Source organism: Lutra lutra, chromosome 9 (assembly GCF_902655055.1).
Source record: "Lutra lutra chromosome 9, mLutLut1.2, whole genome shotgun sequence".
In the NCBI taxonomy this organism is placed as follows: Eukaryota; Metazoa; Chordata; class Mammalia; order Carnivora; family Mustelidae; genus Lutra; species Lutra lutra.
The window spans coordinates 40,467,243-40,483,086 of record NC_062286.1 but is presented as its reverse complement, the minus strand read 5'-3'; the positions used below and the strand labels follow the sequence as shown (position 1 = coordinate 40,483,086).

The 15,844-nt window shown below is 46.5% G+C and overlaps 1 protein-coding gene across 3 annotated transcripts in view; it reads right to left on the bottom strand.

The window, feature by feature from the left end:
- Positions 1 to 15,844, bottom strand: part of ST3GAL5 (ST3 beta-galactoside alpha-2,3-sialyltransferase 5) — a 50,956-nt gene that overhangs the window by 20,575 nt on the left and 14,537 nt on the right. For all 3 annotated transcript variants that reach the window (XM_047744348.1, XM_047744349.1, XM_047744350.1), the window contains 2 exons: positions 5,742 to 5,865; positions 2,905 to 3,016 (listed from right to left, as the gene is read on the bottom strand). In XM_047744348.1, the coding sequence (XP_047600304.1) occupies positions 2,905 to 3,016; positions 5,742 to 5,865 (236 nt within the window). The remainder of the gene's footprint in view (positions 1 to 2,904; positions 3,017 to 5,741; positions 5,866 to 15,844) is intronic.

Below are 15,844 nucleotides of genomic sequence, written 5' to 3'. Positions count from 1 at the left end.
GCCATCTCTGGATCTGCACGGCTGCCATTAAGGCCACCTGAGCAGAGCTGCCCGTCCCGGAGGCCCATAGCTGCCATGTGCAGGCCTTCTGTCCTTCTGGCTACAAGAACATTCCCATCCCTTCAGAGGTTCCTCAGGGACTTCGTCTCGAGTCTCTTCTCTGGTCATCCTCAGAAGTCATTAGGACTCCTTGGGGAAACTTACGGAGTAATAGGCATAATGATCAGAGCACTTGTCGGAGCTCTGCAGGGACGGCGACAGGCAGACCATCCCTGGTCTATTAAAGCAATGTGCAGGGAGCAGCTGTGGGCAGCTACGGAACAGGCCCTAAAGCTGTGAAGTAGATTTCACTGCAGCTGCTGCTACAGCACGTCTTCTCCATCTCGTACTTGTGAAATGGGGCGTCGGACCCCGGCATGCCAGCGCTCCCGTCTCTCCTCAATTAACCCAGTCTCGAGAGTGATTATCTTTGCAGTCAGTCAGATGGTCCACAGCGTGACTAATTAAACAGACGGGAGAAAGAGGCCACAAAGAGAACGTGGACAAGCACAGTGAGGAAGCAAAGAGAAGAGTTCATGGCTATCAGGACGTCTGCAAGGCCAGCCGGAGAGGGAGGCAGGAGGCCCAAGCTAAGGCAGAGGACACGTCCTGGCCCAGCAGCATGGACGAGCTGATGCTGGTGGGATGGAGAGAGTTGGCCAGCCTCCGGGGACAGCCCAGCTCGGGACAGCAGGCTCTGGGACACACCACGGCTCCTCAGAGCCACACCACGCATTTATTAGTCACGCTCTTCTTGTTTTCTTGTTTCTCTGTGCCTGTCTCACGGAACAGGACAGGCACTTTGCAGGACATAAAGATGGAAGAAAAAAATGCATGACTAAAAACCCAGACTAGAAGAAGAGCTCCGTGCACATCATCTTATTCAACTTTGGGGACTGTCCTGTCCCACACATGTTGTTGTCCACATTTCAGCGCTGAGAAAACTGGGACTCAAAACAATTAAGTAACTTTGCCCAAGGTCTTGTCTTTGACTAAGTGGCATTCAGACTCGAAACTAGGTCAGAAATTCAAGGTCCCACCTCTCTGCATCAGCCTACCTGTAACTTCTGGCTCCTTTCTGTGGACCTCCCCTACCGGGTCAGAGAGCAGCCAGCAGGAGCTCGGACTCTGAGGGGCACTGCTGAGTCCAAGGCCCGACTCCACCGCTGGCCGGTGAAGGTAACCTTTTTTTTTTTTTAATTTTTTATTTTTTTTTATTTCTTTTCAGTGTAACAGTATTCATTGTTTTTGCACCACACCCAGTGCTCCATGCAATCCGTGCCCTACCACCTGGTTCCCCCAACCTCCCACCCCTTCAAAACCCTCAGGTTGTTTTTCAGAGTCCATAGTCTCTCATGGTTCACCTCCCCTTCCAATTTCCCTCAGCTCCCTTCTCCTCTCCATCTCCCCATGTCCTCCATGTTATTTGTTATGCTCCACAAATAAGTGAAACCATATGATAATTGACTCTCTCTGCTTGACTTATTTCACTCAGCATAATCTCTTCCAGTCCCGTCCATGTTGCTACAAAAGTTGGGTATTCATCCTTTCTGATGGAGGCATAATACTCCATAGTGTATATGGACCACATCTTCCTTATCCATTCGTCCGTTGAAGGGCATCTTGGTTCTTTCCACAGTTTGGCGACCATGGCCATTGCTGCTATAAACATTGGGGTATAGATGGCCCTTCTTTTCACTACATCTGTATCTTTGGGGTAAATACCCAGTAGTGCAATTGCAGGGTTATAGGGAAGCTCTATTTTTAATTTCTTGAGGAATCTCCACACTGTTCTCCAAAGTGGCTGCACCAACTTGCATTCCCACCAACAGTGTAAGAGGCTTCCCCTTTCTCCACATCCTCTCCAACACATGTTGTTTCCTGTCTTGCTAATTTTGGCTATTCTAACTGGTGTAAGGTGGTATCTCAATGTGGTTTTGATTTGAATCTCCCTAATGGCTAATAATGATGAACATTTTTTCATGTGTCTGGTGAAGGTAACCTTAAACAGGCCGCTTCCTCTCCCTGCCCTTCCATCGCCTCAGCTGGGAGGTCAGGACAGTTCCCATTATGAGGGTTAAATGCAGTTATATCACTGAAGCACTTTTAGAACAGTTAGTGCACACTAAACTATGATGATGAACTGAACTGGTTAACTAAACCGGTTAACTGAACTGCTTTACTAAACTTTAGTAAACTAAAGTTCACTAGATGTGAACTTGGGCAAGCACTTAAGCTCCCAGCCTTCATCTGTCAGAGGGTAAGAATACAGGGACATGTCTTCGTTGTGATGACAGTAAAGCGCCCACACACGTCGGTCTCCTTATTGCCTTCCTACCTGACTTCAGAGCATCTCTTCTTTCATCCAGGATGGAACGTTATTGCATCATCTAACCACTCGGATAATCCGTGAAGTTAGCATTTACTAGGTCAACTGATTTAGAAAAATAAATATAAATTGAAATGAAAAAGCTTGAAACACAGTGTGAAATCATTAAAATGAAAATAAACCCCAGGAATGACGTGATTCTGAGAGAACTTGCCCCCGGTTCTAAGGACGTGTGTGCTGGCAACGTCACAGCAACTAGCCCCATGGCAGGTGCCTTAGAGGGGGTCAAAGGCAACTCACCACCCCCCCAATGACTTCAGTGCATGGGGGAAGAATACTGGGGGGTGGGTGGGTAGGTTATTTGTTTTGGTGGGGGGAGAGGGGTTGTTTCTGATTTTGGAGTGCTAAGATGAAGTGTTTCCCTTCCATTTATAACTTTCCTGAGGACTTATTTATAACCCTTTAGAGATGATATTTCTGGTTAAGTATAAGCTTGGAAATATTTTAATTCAAACCACACTAATGGTATATCTAACCTTTACACGGTCCGGGTCCACATAATGCATTTTTTTCATGTCACATTCTTCAGTAGTATAATTTAACTTGAGAATATAAAGGATCCACACTCCAAACACAAGCAATGTACACCTGGAAAAAAAAATCAATCAGGTATAATGATGCAGTTATGGGAAAATCAAGAGAAATCATGTGAAATAAGGGAAAACCTACCCCAGACTGAGCTTGCCTGCTAGGTAACATAGAAAGACAGCCTTTAAGGTGACCTTTGTGGTCAACTTAAGGCACCACTTCTTATACTCCTGACAAGAAAAATAATCATTTATGATTATTTTTGTTGTAATACAGAGAAAACATTTTTATGCAAAAATATGAATCACACTGTAGACCACTGGACTTTATAAAACCAGATAATAGCTTTTGAGCTATAGAAACTCAGCTTTGATTTTTTGCCACTTTAAAATACTGTCAGTCTTTCCAATACTGTATGATTCCACTTACATGAAGCACAGACTCAAAAACCACAGAGACAAAAAGTAGAATGGGGGCTGCCGGGGGGCCAGGGAGAGGGGAAGCAAGGGAGTCAGTGCTTAACGGGTAGAGAGTGTTGGTTTTACAAGATGCAAAGAGTTCTGCAGGTGGATGGGCGAGGGCTGCATACCTTGTGAATGTATTTACTATCACTGAACTGTATAGAAATGGTTCAGATGGTAAATACTATGTTATGGCTACTTTACCATAATTTTTAAAAATGGGGGGAAATACTGGGAGCCTTAAAAAAAAAAAAGAAAACAAAATAAATAATCTACTCAATTATTGCTCTAAAGATTCTACCCAGAAATGAGGCTAACTGAAGTGAAAAAGTACCAGTCACCCTTAAGACCATCTACAAAAACTGCTTTTAAAGATCCAACAAACTCATATTATTATACAGTTTAAAATATACACATGCACACACATACACACGTAGGATTAGGAGAAAAGAATTGAGTCGAATCCTGGTTCTAGAAATCTTTTTTTAAAAAAGATTATGTATTTATTTATTAATTTGGAGAGTGGGAGTGCAAGTTGGGGGCAGAGGAGGGAGAGAGAGAGCATCTCAAGCAGACTCCCCACGGGCTGTGGAGCCCGACATGTGGCTCAATCCCATCACCCATGAGATCACAACCTGAGACAAAACCAAGAGTCAGACACCCAACTGACTAAGCCAACCATATACCCCTAGAAACCTCATTTTTAATAAGCTCCCTAAGTGACACTGATAAACTAAAGGTTAAAAAAAAAAAAAAAAAGTTTAAACCTAAGTTTAGGAACCATTGTTTTAAATAATTTGTGTTACTGAGTAAGTAACACAAATGAGGAATAACCTTAATGGGGAAATGATCTCTTTTCTAATGAAGGGGCAATTTAAAAATACAGCATCTAGCACAATATACTATACCCAATAGATGCTAAATATTTCTTAATATGTAAGGAGGATGATGAAGGAAAGTATTTCTAGGAAGTGAAAACCTGGACAAGCACCCTAATTTCCCCCTGTGATGGAGTACCATGTTAAGTGAATAGGATGCTACCATCTGTGTAAAAGCAGGGGGAGAGTAACACACACACACACACACACACACACAAAATTTCTTATGTACACAAGACTGGTAATATTGGTTACCTTTAAGCGGGGGGCAGGAAAGACAGAATATTTTACTGAGTACTTTTAATATCTTTTGAATTTCAGATGTTGTGAATGTAGTATTACCTTTATTCTCCCCAGCTCCCCTCCCCCGAAAAGGTACTACCTTGATGCATATAACAATTCCCTTATCTTGATTACGAACATACAAATGAGGAAGGAAGGAACAACAGTGTGTTAAAAGCAGGCCCTGTACCTACACTGCTGAGGACACTGCACTGGAATGCCTGGTCATGAGTCTGTCATGCCCACACTGTGTGCAGCGTGGGCCCAGGAGGACCTCGTTCACTGCCAAGGGCTGGTGTCCCACCCAGTGCTGGGCATGTTAGGCCTCAGTAAATATGGGATGATGACAGAAGGAGATGGAAAATATTAATGTACATTTCCTTTTTCCACCTTCCTCCTCCTATACCTCCTAAATTAGGGATATTTTCAAGAGGGTGATTTCCTTTCTTTTTTCCCCCTTTTTTTAAAAAAGGATTTTATTTATTTGAGAGCAAGAATGAGAGAGAAGATGGGGGATGGGGTGGGGGCAAGGGCAGAGGGAGAAGGGGAGGGAGAAGCAGACTCCACTGAGCAGGAAGCCTGAGGCAGAGCTCAATGCCAGCACCCCAGGATCCTGACCTGAGCTGAAGGCAGACGCTTAGCCAACTGAGCCACCCAGGTGCCCCGAAAGGGTGATTTTCAACTTTGGCTGCTACCAAATGCAAACTCCAAATCCCTTCCTTACCAATTCTACCACTTATCAGGATATAAGGGTGACCTGCCTGAAACACCTGTCATCTTTTTTAGTGTTCAATATTTAAGGCTCTCCAAAATCCTGTAGGGGACTTTAATTAACTGTATTTTTAGATTAACTTGAAATAGCTAAGAGGGAAAGCCCTCCTTCATTACATAACACTGAGAGCACTGTGCACGTAGGAGCTGCTCTCTCGGTCACTGAGGCTCAGGGACAGAGCCTGGGCGTTCCCTGGCTGACGCTGCCCTCTCAGGACAGCCAGATGCATAAACCCAGACATCTGTGTACGGAACCTGCACTGAATGTGCCTTTATATGACCTTCTCTGAGCAAGCATGAGAGCCAGCCTTCGGGTCCCACTGCACTCTTCTCCCAGCTCCCCACAGTGGACCTGGCCAGAGGGATTCTCAAGGCCCGAGGGCTCATACTTACTTGAGGATGTCTTTAAGTATCAAGTTGGGTCTCCTCATCTTGTTCTGAGCTCGGGAGTACCATTGCAGAGAGGGTCTCGAGCGATCACTTCTCAGTTTCACACAGTTATACTCACTGGGCATTGCTGTGAAGAGAGCAGAAGCCAGGGGCAGGGAAAGGAGGGAGAGTCAGGCAGGTCATGTTTATAAAAAGCCTTTAGGTGACACGGCCAGAGCAGGGAATACTACTCAGCAATAAACAAGAATGAACTTGTGATACCCCCAACAACCCAAGTGAATCTAAGGCAACTGAGCCAAGCCGAGACTAAAAGTTTGCGCGCAGCATGATTCCATGTATGTGAAACTCTTGAAATGTCAAAATTACAGAAATGGAGAACAGATTAGTAGCTGTCAGGAGTTGTGGAGGGGTGGGCTGAGTATGGTTGGATGCTTGTGATGATGGAGATATTCTGTGTCTCGACTGTATCCCCATTCACATCCTAGTGGTGATGTTGTACTATGGTTTAGCAAGATGGTGCCAGTGGGGGAGACTAGTAAGGGGTACATGGGATCTCTGTATTTTCTACAACTGCACATGAAACTACAGTTATCACCAAATAAAAAGTCTAATGTTTTTTCAAGAGCCTTTACCTTTTGGAGGTGCATGCGGAACTATTTACAGATGGAACAGCGGATCTGCTTCAAAAAAGTCAGGAAGGGGATAAGAGTGCATGTGGGGGAATGGCTAAGGCAATGCTAGCTTTAAACTGATTGTCAAAGCTCGGCACCGGGTACCTGGGGCTCATTATGCAATATTCTCACGATTTTATACATTTGAAGTTTTCTATAAGAAAAAAAAGTTTAAAGTGTCACAATAGAAACTGAACAAAAGTGTTACATTAAGGAAAAAAATGGCAATTTTAAAAGATATTTTTCTTTAAAAAATTATGTTTTTGAGTATACCTGCCTATTCATCCTTTTGAATTCATTGTGTCCTCAAGTTTTCAATTTCTAAATAATATTCTAGGGGGTGTTGTAGTAGAAATCAGTATGTCCACCCCTGTATAAGTTTCCCCCTTAGCTAGGAGGGCAGCCTCCCAGCAAAAAGACTATATTTCCCAGCCTCCCTTGGAACTAGGTACAGCCTCATGATTAAGTCCTAGCCAATGGGATGAGCAAAAGTGACATGTACAACTTCCAAGTTTGCTTCTTTTCCTGCTGGCTGAAATACTGACACAGGGGGAGCCACTCTGGGCCACACAGACAGCATACCACCAACGGATGGTGGAAGAACAGCAGAGTAGGGGCCTGGGTCCCCAGGCAATCCCAAGGACAGAGCCGCCATTCTACCTTGGGCTCCCTGCATTGGGGCTCTCAGAAGATGGAGAAAAACCGCTGTCTTACTTAAACAATTGCTAATTAAAAGTGAAGCCATAGCTTGGCTAATGTAGGCACCTATTAGAGTATGCTATTATGATAAATGTATATATTAAGAAACAATATCTTTACTACAGTCTTTCAGCCAAGAGGCAGTTGTATATGTCATTACACACTTGATTTCCATTCAAGTTGTGTCATTTCCTTTGAAAAAAATCTTTTACTAAATTGATGTTCAAGTAGTTAATGTTCTTGCTACTGGAAACCACCTCTCCCTCAACTCCAATTCTACCTGTGTAGCAAGAATTTTCCTAGATGTGCACCTTCTGAATAGTTTCAAGAAGCAGTGCCAAGGACCTCACTAGCAAGCCCTTGCTGAAGAACAACTGAGACCTAGAAATGTTCAAACACCATAACTGTGGGGTACTTTAACATGTGGCCAGCCAACTGGTAGGAACTAGCAGACGACCCACAACCAGTACATATACAGTTTCTAAGATGTCTGTTTTTCTAGCCAGAATGACATGCCGTTCACCCCAAGGCGGACCTCCAGTAAACAGTGACTGCAGTGTCAGAGAGGAGCCCATCTCCGCCTCTGCCTGTTTCTGCTGTGCTGGACAGCGCCGTCCCAAGTAAGCCTGTGAAATTCCCTTCCCGGGACTGGCCCACCCACTTCCTGATGAGCTGTGACTGTGGGGCCTCCTGGTAGAAGACAGCAAGACAGGAGAGAAGCAGCCCTTCCTGTCCCCTGATAGAGTGCAGCCTCTGGCAGGGGCGCTGACAGGCACAGGCAAGAGAGGGTAACTACATGTGACTCCAGCGGCATCGGTGGGCATCTAGCATCCCCAGTTTCTACTCAGGAGAAGTGACGGCACCTCCAACAGCTTTGTGACAAGTATAAGCTTCAGCCCTGGGTGACAGAAGCTTCCTGATCTCTGGCTAACACTTCTACACCTCTTTTTTTAAGATTTTATTTATGTATTTATTTGAAAGAGAGAGAGAGAGAACAGACAGAGGGTCAGAGGAAGAGGGAGAATCTCACGCAGACCCCAAGCTGAGCATTGAGCCCAACGAGGGGCTCGATCTCATGGCCCTGAGATCATGACCTGAGCCGAAAGCAAGAGTCAGATGCTCAACCAACTGAGCCACCCAGGCGCCCCTGGCTAACATTTCTTTCTCACTTGAATTTTCCAGCCTGCTGCCGTCTTTGCCATCAATCTCCTGCATGAAAGTCCTCCCTGCCCGAAGCACGTCCGTGGTTTCAGGTTTCCTGCTGGGCACTGACTGCCACGGCAGATGGTGCTCCCCTGCCACCAAGTGGGATTGTTCGAGGAAGGGAGGGGCTCTGAGGGCAGCAGAGTCTGCCATCCTGAACCCCTTCCTCTTCTCACTGTCACTGCCACACAATACAATCCATGCAAATGCTTAAAAACAAAAACAGCTGTTTTGGGGTTTTTTTCTAATCGCACGGGAGAGGATCTCAGGAGAGGGAGTGTGAGAACACGGGATGTGCAGCCTGACGCCTGGGCTCAGCTCCTGCATTTACCAGTGGGGAAGCTTGGGGCAAGTCACTCTCACTCCTGCAAGCCCAGTTTCCTCATCTGTAAAATGGGGGTGGTCACATTACCTACCTCACAGGACTCACATGGGGAAAGGGGTCACCCATCACAAGTCCTGTGTACCTGCTGGTTGTCACTACTATTATCACACAGAAAGGGACCTTACAGGCATCCACTCTCATCTGACAAGATTCATCTGTTGGGGCTTTAAGGCTCATGTCTTTTGGTCACCCTTATTTCCAGACGCAGTTTTGGCTCTAGCTCAATCATGGAGTCCTTTTTTCCATCCGTTCCATTTTCCTTCCTGGTGTTTCTAGAGAAGCAACATCCTCCTGAAGCCCCATGCTCTCCCCCAGGGTCTGGTCCTGGCCAGTAGCCTCGCTCTCCCCCAAGACCTCTCTCAACCTGTAAAACCTCTAAATGCTCAGGGCTCACTGGCCCCTCACTGGCCCTGCTCCTTGTGAGAGCCGAGCCACTCCCAGCCTGTCTACCTTCCTTCACTCCATCTGCACACCATGCCTGGGATACCTTACACCAACACGTCCTCTAAAACCTCTTGAACTTTCCTTTAAAATCCCAGACATACATCTTATGACTCAAGGGTCCTGGTCTCTACCACCAGTCTTCCCCTCATCCCACAAATACTCACCGCAAGGCTTCACCACCTGCCTTTCCCTCACCACCTCAAGGAAGAGACCCCCCCCCCAAACCCCTATCTCTGTGCGGACCTCTCACCTAAGTTCAGACTATGTGTCCGACAACCTACCTGCTGTCTTCACCTCAGACATTATGAAGGAGAACCTGGCATTTTCCTCTATTCCTTACATCATTTGGAAGCTGTGCCATCCACTCAGCCATCCAAGCTGAAAACCTCTGTCACAGAGGTTTTCAACTCAGGCTTCTAACTTTCATTCCCAGCCCCAGTCAATCTCCAGAGGCTCTCGCTCATACCTCCTTGAACTTTTTTTTTTAAGATTTTATTTATTTATTGGACAGAGACAGAGATCACAAGTAGGCAGAGAGGCAGGCAGAGAGAGAGGAGGAAGCAGGCTCCCCGCTGAGCAGAGAGCCCGATGCGGGGCTCGATTCCAGCACCCTGGGATCGTGACCTGAGCTGAAGGCAGAGGCTTAACCCACTGAGCCACCCAGGCGCCCCCTTCCTTGAACTTCTGATGCCCAATGACATTCCTCCAGTGGTCAAGTCCCTGGAATCCATCTTGATTCTCTCCCCTCAGAGCCATCTTTCTAAAATACTTATCTGTTGAATGGCTTCCAGCTCGTCTCAGGTTTTATGACTCCCGGTGACAAACCTGTCACACTCTGGCCACAAAAAAATACTGTTAGAAGCCTGGATGTGCCAGAATGCTACCTCAGTGCCTTTGCACATGATGGAATTCCAGTGGGAATCCCAACAATCTGCCTGGTGAACCACTTTTCATCTTTAAACCCTTCTCCCCTGTGAAGATCATTTTTCAACACTATGGCTATCCCCAGACACTTCCCCATCTTTGTTGACTGCAATGAGCTAACACTGTCTGTGTATATCTTGGGTTTCTTCTATCATTCTGCAAGTACCTGGAGGATGAGCTGCAGGGCCAGAACTCTGTTCACCTTTGTATCCCCAAGATCTAGGACAGAGCTTGGCACACAGCAGGTCCTTAGGAAACATCTCGCATGGATGGAATGTACATTGCATGCCCATGACCTGTCTTCAAACAAGATAAGCATCCCCCAAAAATATCTAAGACAATAACTGAAAAAAAAGTTAACAAAATTATAATAGTAAAGAATAAAGTATAAGCTCTACAGAAACATCTATAATGTCCAACAACAGGGAATCTGTTGATAAATGATCATTGCAGAATCTGTGGAATCTGGGACCACAGCCTCAGCACCACCTGGGAGCGTGTGAAATGCAGAGTCTCTGGCCCCCCAGATCTGCTAAATCAGGGGAGCCATATGATGAAAGTTTGAGAAGTACTATTGAAGTACCAGGTACACACTTTAAAAAAAAAAGATTTTATTTATATATTTGAGAGAGAGTGAGTTAGAGAGAGTGCATGAGCAGAGGGAGAAGCAGACTCCCCACTGAGGAAGGAAGCCCCATGTGGGGCTCGATCCCAGGACCTGAGCCGAAGGCAGCCACCTAACCAACTGAGCCACCCAGGCGCCCCGGGTACACATATTTATTGACACAGAAAGATACTGTAAGAAAAAAAGTGGTTTTATAAAAATATATAGACATATAGGTAGAATCATGTTCTAGGATGTTTCCATTCAAGCTAAGAGAATCTGACTTCCCACCGAGTTTCATCAAATCCTCCTACTTGAGCCTGGAAGGTATTCTTCTGATTTACACGAGACCACGTGGATTCCATGCTCCACAGCCATCACAAATGGAGGGCCAACCTGGGTCATCTCCACGAACTTACAGCTGACATACAGCTAGGTAAGTGGCGTTGAGACGCTCCCTCAGAGAACCTGGGATTTACCAGTTCATAGTCTTGCGCAACACCCACACTGTTCATTCACTTCTTTCATCTTTAAGACGAAATTAAGAATTAAATTAAATTTAAGAAGAAATTAAGAATTCGGTGGACGACGGGTTGCATTAAAGGTTCAGGTACACAAATGTTAAGCCATGGGTGTGTTTTGTTAACAACTGCATAATGGTGCACCATTAATCCAAGAGTAATTATACTTTTAGTTAACAAAACGATCAGAATGCAGGAGAAGACTGTTTATATATCTGTAAGTATATACAGGTATAAAGATATTGAGAAGTTATCAACAATTGCTATCAGCAATTGTAGGTAAGTTCACTTTCCATTTCACATTCTTCTTATACTACCTGAATTCTGTGTGTTGCTACTTTTATTTCTGAAAGCTTAAAGCCATTTTCATGGGGGTGGGGGAGGAGGGTCCGTACGCTATGATGAAAAGAAATCTGAAAACCACTCAACAAAAAATATTCTTAGGAACCTGAAGCATCTCTTTAGTGTGTTAGGCACAATATCTCATAAATAAAGCAGTTAAAGGCGAAAAACTCAAAACTAAGTTTCTGTATTTGGGGGCAGTGTGCTGAGCTGGTAAAAGTATATATTTATGGAGAAGCAAACTGAAGAACATTGACACTCAGCGAGTCCAGCCGTCTGAGGAGCAGGCACTGAGCTCCCTTCCCCCTGCCATTCTGTGTGTGCGAGCCTCACACCCAGCTCGACCTGAACATCAGAGGGCTTCAAAAAACTGCTGAGGGACATCAGTGGATGAGCGAAGGGTGACAAAGGCCTTCTTAGAGCTTAAGAGGGCTCACACTCACCTGCCAGGCCTGGCATCTGCAGCCTGAGCTGGAGAAGCAAGGTGTCCCAAACATTTCCCCTCCGCTAAAGCTCTCCTCACCCCCACCTGCCCACCCACCCCCGCCAACTCTGCATTCACTTTGGTGATCTGGATCGTCCATCTGTTCAACTCATTACCTAATGTGAAGAATGCTTAGTTTAGAATGATAAACTACTACTAGACATGCCCTACTTACCAAAACCACCTAAGTAACGATTCCTAGATGCATGCTTAATTTTTCCTTTGCAACACTCACTATCATGACACATGTTATTTATAAAGTTTTCCTTTTGTCTCTTGTCCCCCCAACCAGAATATGGATGGCATGGAGACAGGGATCTTCCCTTCATTCATCACTGAATTCACAGTGCCTAGGATGTTAAGAGGCTCATAATAGGCATCTAGTACATATTTACTGAATAAATACTCAGTTTCTTATGAGAGTTTCAGAAGTGATGGTGGTTTCAGGCATTCCTCCAAGGCCTTTTGTTGGCAGGCCATCACCAATGGCTTGCCTATCTTCTTCCGTCCTATGGCAGCCTCCTGTCCTCCTTCCCCATCTCCTTCATGGTAGCTCTTTTCCTACCATCTCCTCCAAGTGCTAGGGCCCCAGGGCTCCTAGGTTTGACCCTCTTCCCACTCAGACTGCCAAGGTGAGAGCCTCCACGTCACAGCTTTGCTAACCATCTTTATGCAGAAAAGACTTGGCTTTCAAAATTATGTATTTCTACTCACACACAAAAACATAACATATTCTTCTCAAATGCTCGTATGCCTGATGAAGAAATAATCCTTGTTAAGGTCCCGATGGGTTAAGGGCAAGGTCCATGCTTTCAGTCCATTTGTAGAAATGGCATTAACATTTTCCGAATTAAGAATTAGTGATTCAAGGCAAGAGTAGAATAGGCACCACCAAGCAGGACAGGAGGAACTGTCAACTTACCTATATAATTACTGGTACAAGAGTGGACAGGGCATTCATATTTACTGGGAGAAAAGCTAGGCGGGATGTCACTAAATCCCACCAATACTTACTTCACTGGACTGCTGTGCATTTAACCTGCCAAAGGTCACGCCTGGAGAAGGGGATGAGAATTCAGACCCACATCTCTTCACCTCTAAGTCCATGCCCTTCCACCTGGGGATGCTTAGAAATGGTAGATATGCATGTATATGAAGGGTGTTTGGTTTCTAATAATGAAGGCCTGATGAAGCATAGACTGTTAGAAACAAAAATCTGAACTCGAGAAGGCAGTGAGGAAGCCAACGTGGCCATGGTGGGCTGCCTGGGAAGGCGAACAGGTGCAGCTCCGATGTGAATATGGCAGCTGAAAGAGCATGCCTGGGAAGGCAGGAGGTGTCTGAGAGCAGAGGACTTCACTGCAGCAGAGGAGGAACACCAGCCTGCTCCCTGCTAGGCTGCCGCCCAGCACAGAGAAGCAGGGTACTAGACGCTTGCTGCTGTCCGGATGAAAGGGGAGCCCATGCCTTGCCCTGGTGAGGAATGGGAGGAAGGAACAGGACAGAGCTCTACTGAGAAATGATGAAAGGAAGACTATCAGAAAGCTGCATCTCAGTTCTGGAAAGACAGCGACGGAAGTCAATTTTTGAAGATTTGCGGTGATGTGATTACTATGAGGTGATAAAGAACTAGACAGAGAGGCCCAGGAAGCAGTTGGAAGTATGGCTTGAGGATCGACAGAACACCCAGCCCATCAGCCAGCGCTGCCCACGAGGTCCAAGAGAGGCCCTAAGACATCCACAGTATGAAATAAATTAACTTCTCCTTCAACTAGACCAGTACTAGTTATATACCATCCAGGGAAAGCTAAGAAAATAGTTACTCAAATAGTGTTTGGGGTTTTGTGTTTTAGATGAAGACTTCTACTTGCTAAAGAAGAACAGAAGACAAGGCAGGAAGCCTGCGACTGGGGAGAAGCCCGCTTTGGGGTGCAAAGACATGGGATGTGTCACAGTGCCCAGGAGAAGGCCCAGCGCAAGCGGAGGGCACAGCAAAGAGGAGCTGGGTGGGGAGGGAAGAGGCACACTGTGGGCAGAAGAAAGGGAATGAGCAAAGCACAAAGACCTGGTTAATTTGGGGAACAGCAAATGACTGGGTATAGCTGAGAAAGTACGACCTGGGATGGGGGTAGGGTTGAAGGCAGGAGTTAAGGCAATATCATGGTCCTGTTGGGCATCCAAGGGCTGGTGTCAGATCCGGGCTATGAGTGCTGGCTGCTAACAGCACACATCAGCCCCCACTCAGCAGATCTGCCCCACAGCTGAGGGGTACAAAAGGCTAGCCCTCTGGCCTCTAGGTGGGATCACTTTGGGAGGACGATTTAAGCTCCAGCACTCTCTGAGGGATCAGCTGGGAGCACAGATTTGTTCAGCATCTCTCCTTGTCTTCCTACCCAACCCTAACCAGGTGCCCTTTCTCCTGGCAGCCCCCTCAGTGAACTAGGGGCCCCTGAAGTCTTGTTTCAGGCTCTGCTTCTACCAAACCTGGCCTAAGACAGGCCACTAGGTCAGCAGGTCAATGCATGCAAGACCACAGAAGGTCACTCAAGAGGGGTCAAGAAACGTGCAGGACAATTGCAGGGAAAGGAGCATAGCTAGCAGAAGAGCGACAGCAGAGCCTGAGATAGGAGGCTGGTGGGGAGCCAGCACAGGGTTCTCAGCTGCAAATCCTATGTGCCGCAGCAAAGATGGCGGCAGCCAGGGGTGCGGGGAGGGGGAAAGGAAGGGCTTGGGCTGCAGCATCAGCAGGGCTTGGGATGGATCAGAGGTGCTTGGCACCCAGGAGGGAAGATAGTTCAAGTGACAGGGAAGATGGTGGAGTGCTCTAGAGAGAGGTCACAAGGATGGAAGCTTCCATTTCTTCTGCCCACGGCGTGCCTTTTCCCTCCACAGTAAGAGCAGTTTGGTTCTGCTGAGTCCAAAGTTCTGTTGGGCCATCAGGCTGATAAATCCTGTGGACAGCTGCAAACGAAGGCTTGGGGCTGTCGGGAAGGATCTCACCTGGATTAGCAGTAAGGGGGTGCCCTTGGCTGCAGGTAGCAGAAACCTGGGTATCATGGCTTTTAGCCAAGTGGGGGTTTCTTTTTCTCACAGAACAGGAAGTCAGTGACAAGCAGGCCAGGGCTGGTATGCCACAGATGTCCCCAGCTCCCGCCAGCCTCGGTACATGGCCAACCTCCGCCCCACAGTCCAGGCAGGAAGGAGAAGAGGGATGAGATGGAAAGGAAGGGGCAGCACTATATCAGGAGAGGGAAAACTGCCCCGGAAACACACAGGCTTCCGTCTATATCTCTTTGGCCAGAACAACATCCCATGCCTACCCCCAGCTGCAGAGTTAGCCAGGAACTTTTCACAAGCTGGGCTGGCTGCTTCCCCAAACAAAATGAGGGTTCTGCTGGTAAGGAAGGAAAGGGGGGATGTATAGTGGTCAATCGCAAGATACACCATGACTGAGATAAGGTCCTGGGGCATCTGGATAAAGGTGGTAGTTAAGACCGCTCTATAGAGATAAGGTCCCCAAGCGGAAGACAAAGTGCAGAGCCGTCTTAACCCCGGGAAGCCCACCTGCCAGGGGCTGGGGAGGAAAGGAAGCAGCACAGGATGGACTGCTGGAAATCAGAAAAGGAAATATTAAGCAAAATCAGTAACTCTGATGTGACGATTCCATGCCTGGGTTCAACACAGTCTGAAATTCCAATTACTTAAGAAAGCAGCACGCTAGTTCCTAAGCAAAATGCATTTTAAATTGCTTTACCCTAAATAAGTAATACGGGTGCCCGCAGCAAAAAGAGGTGATTTCTAAAAGTTCACTTCATCAATTCTGTGAAAA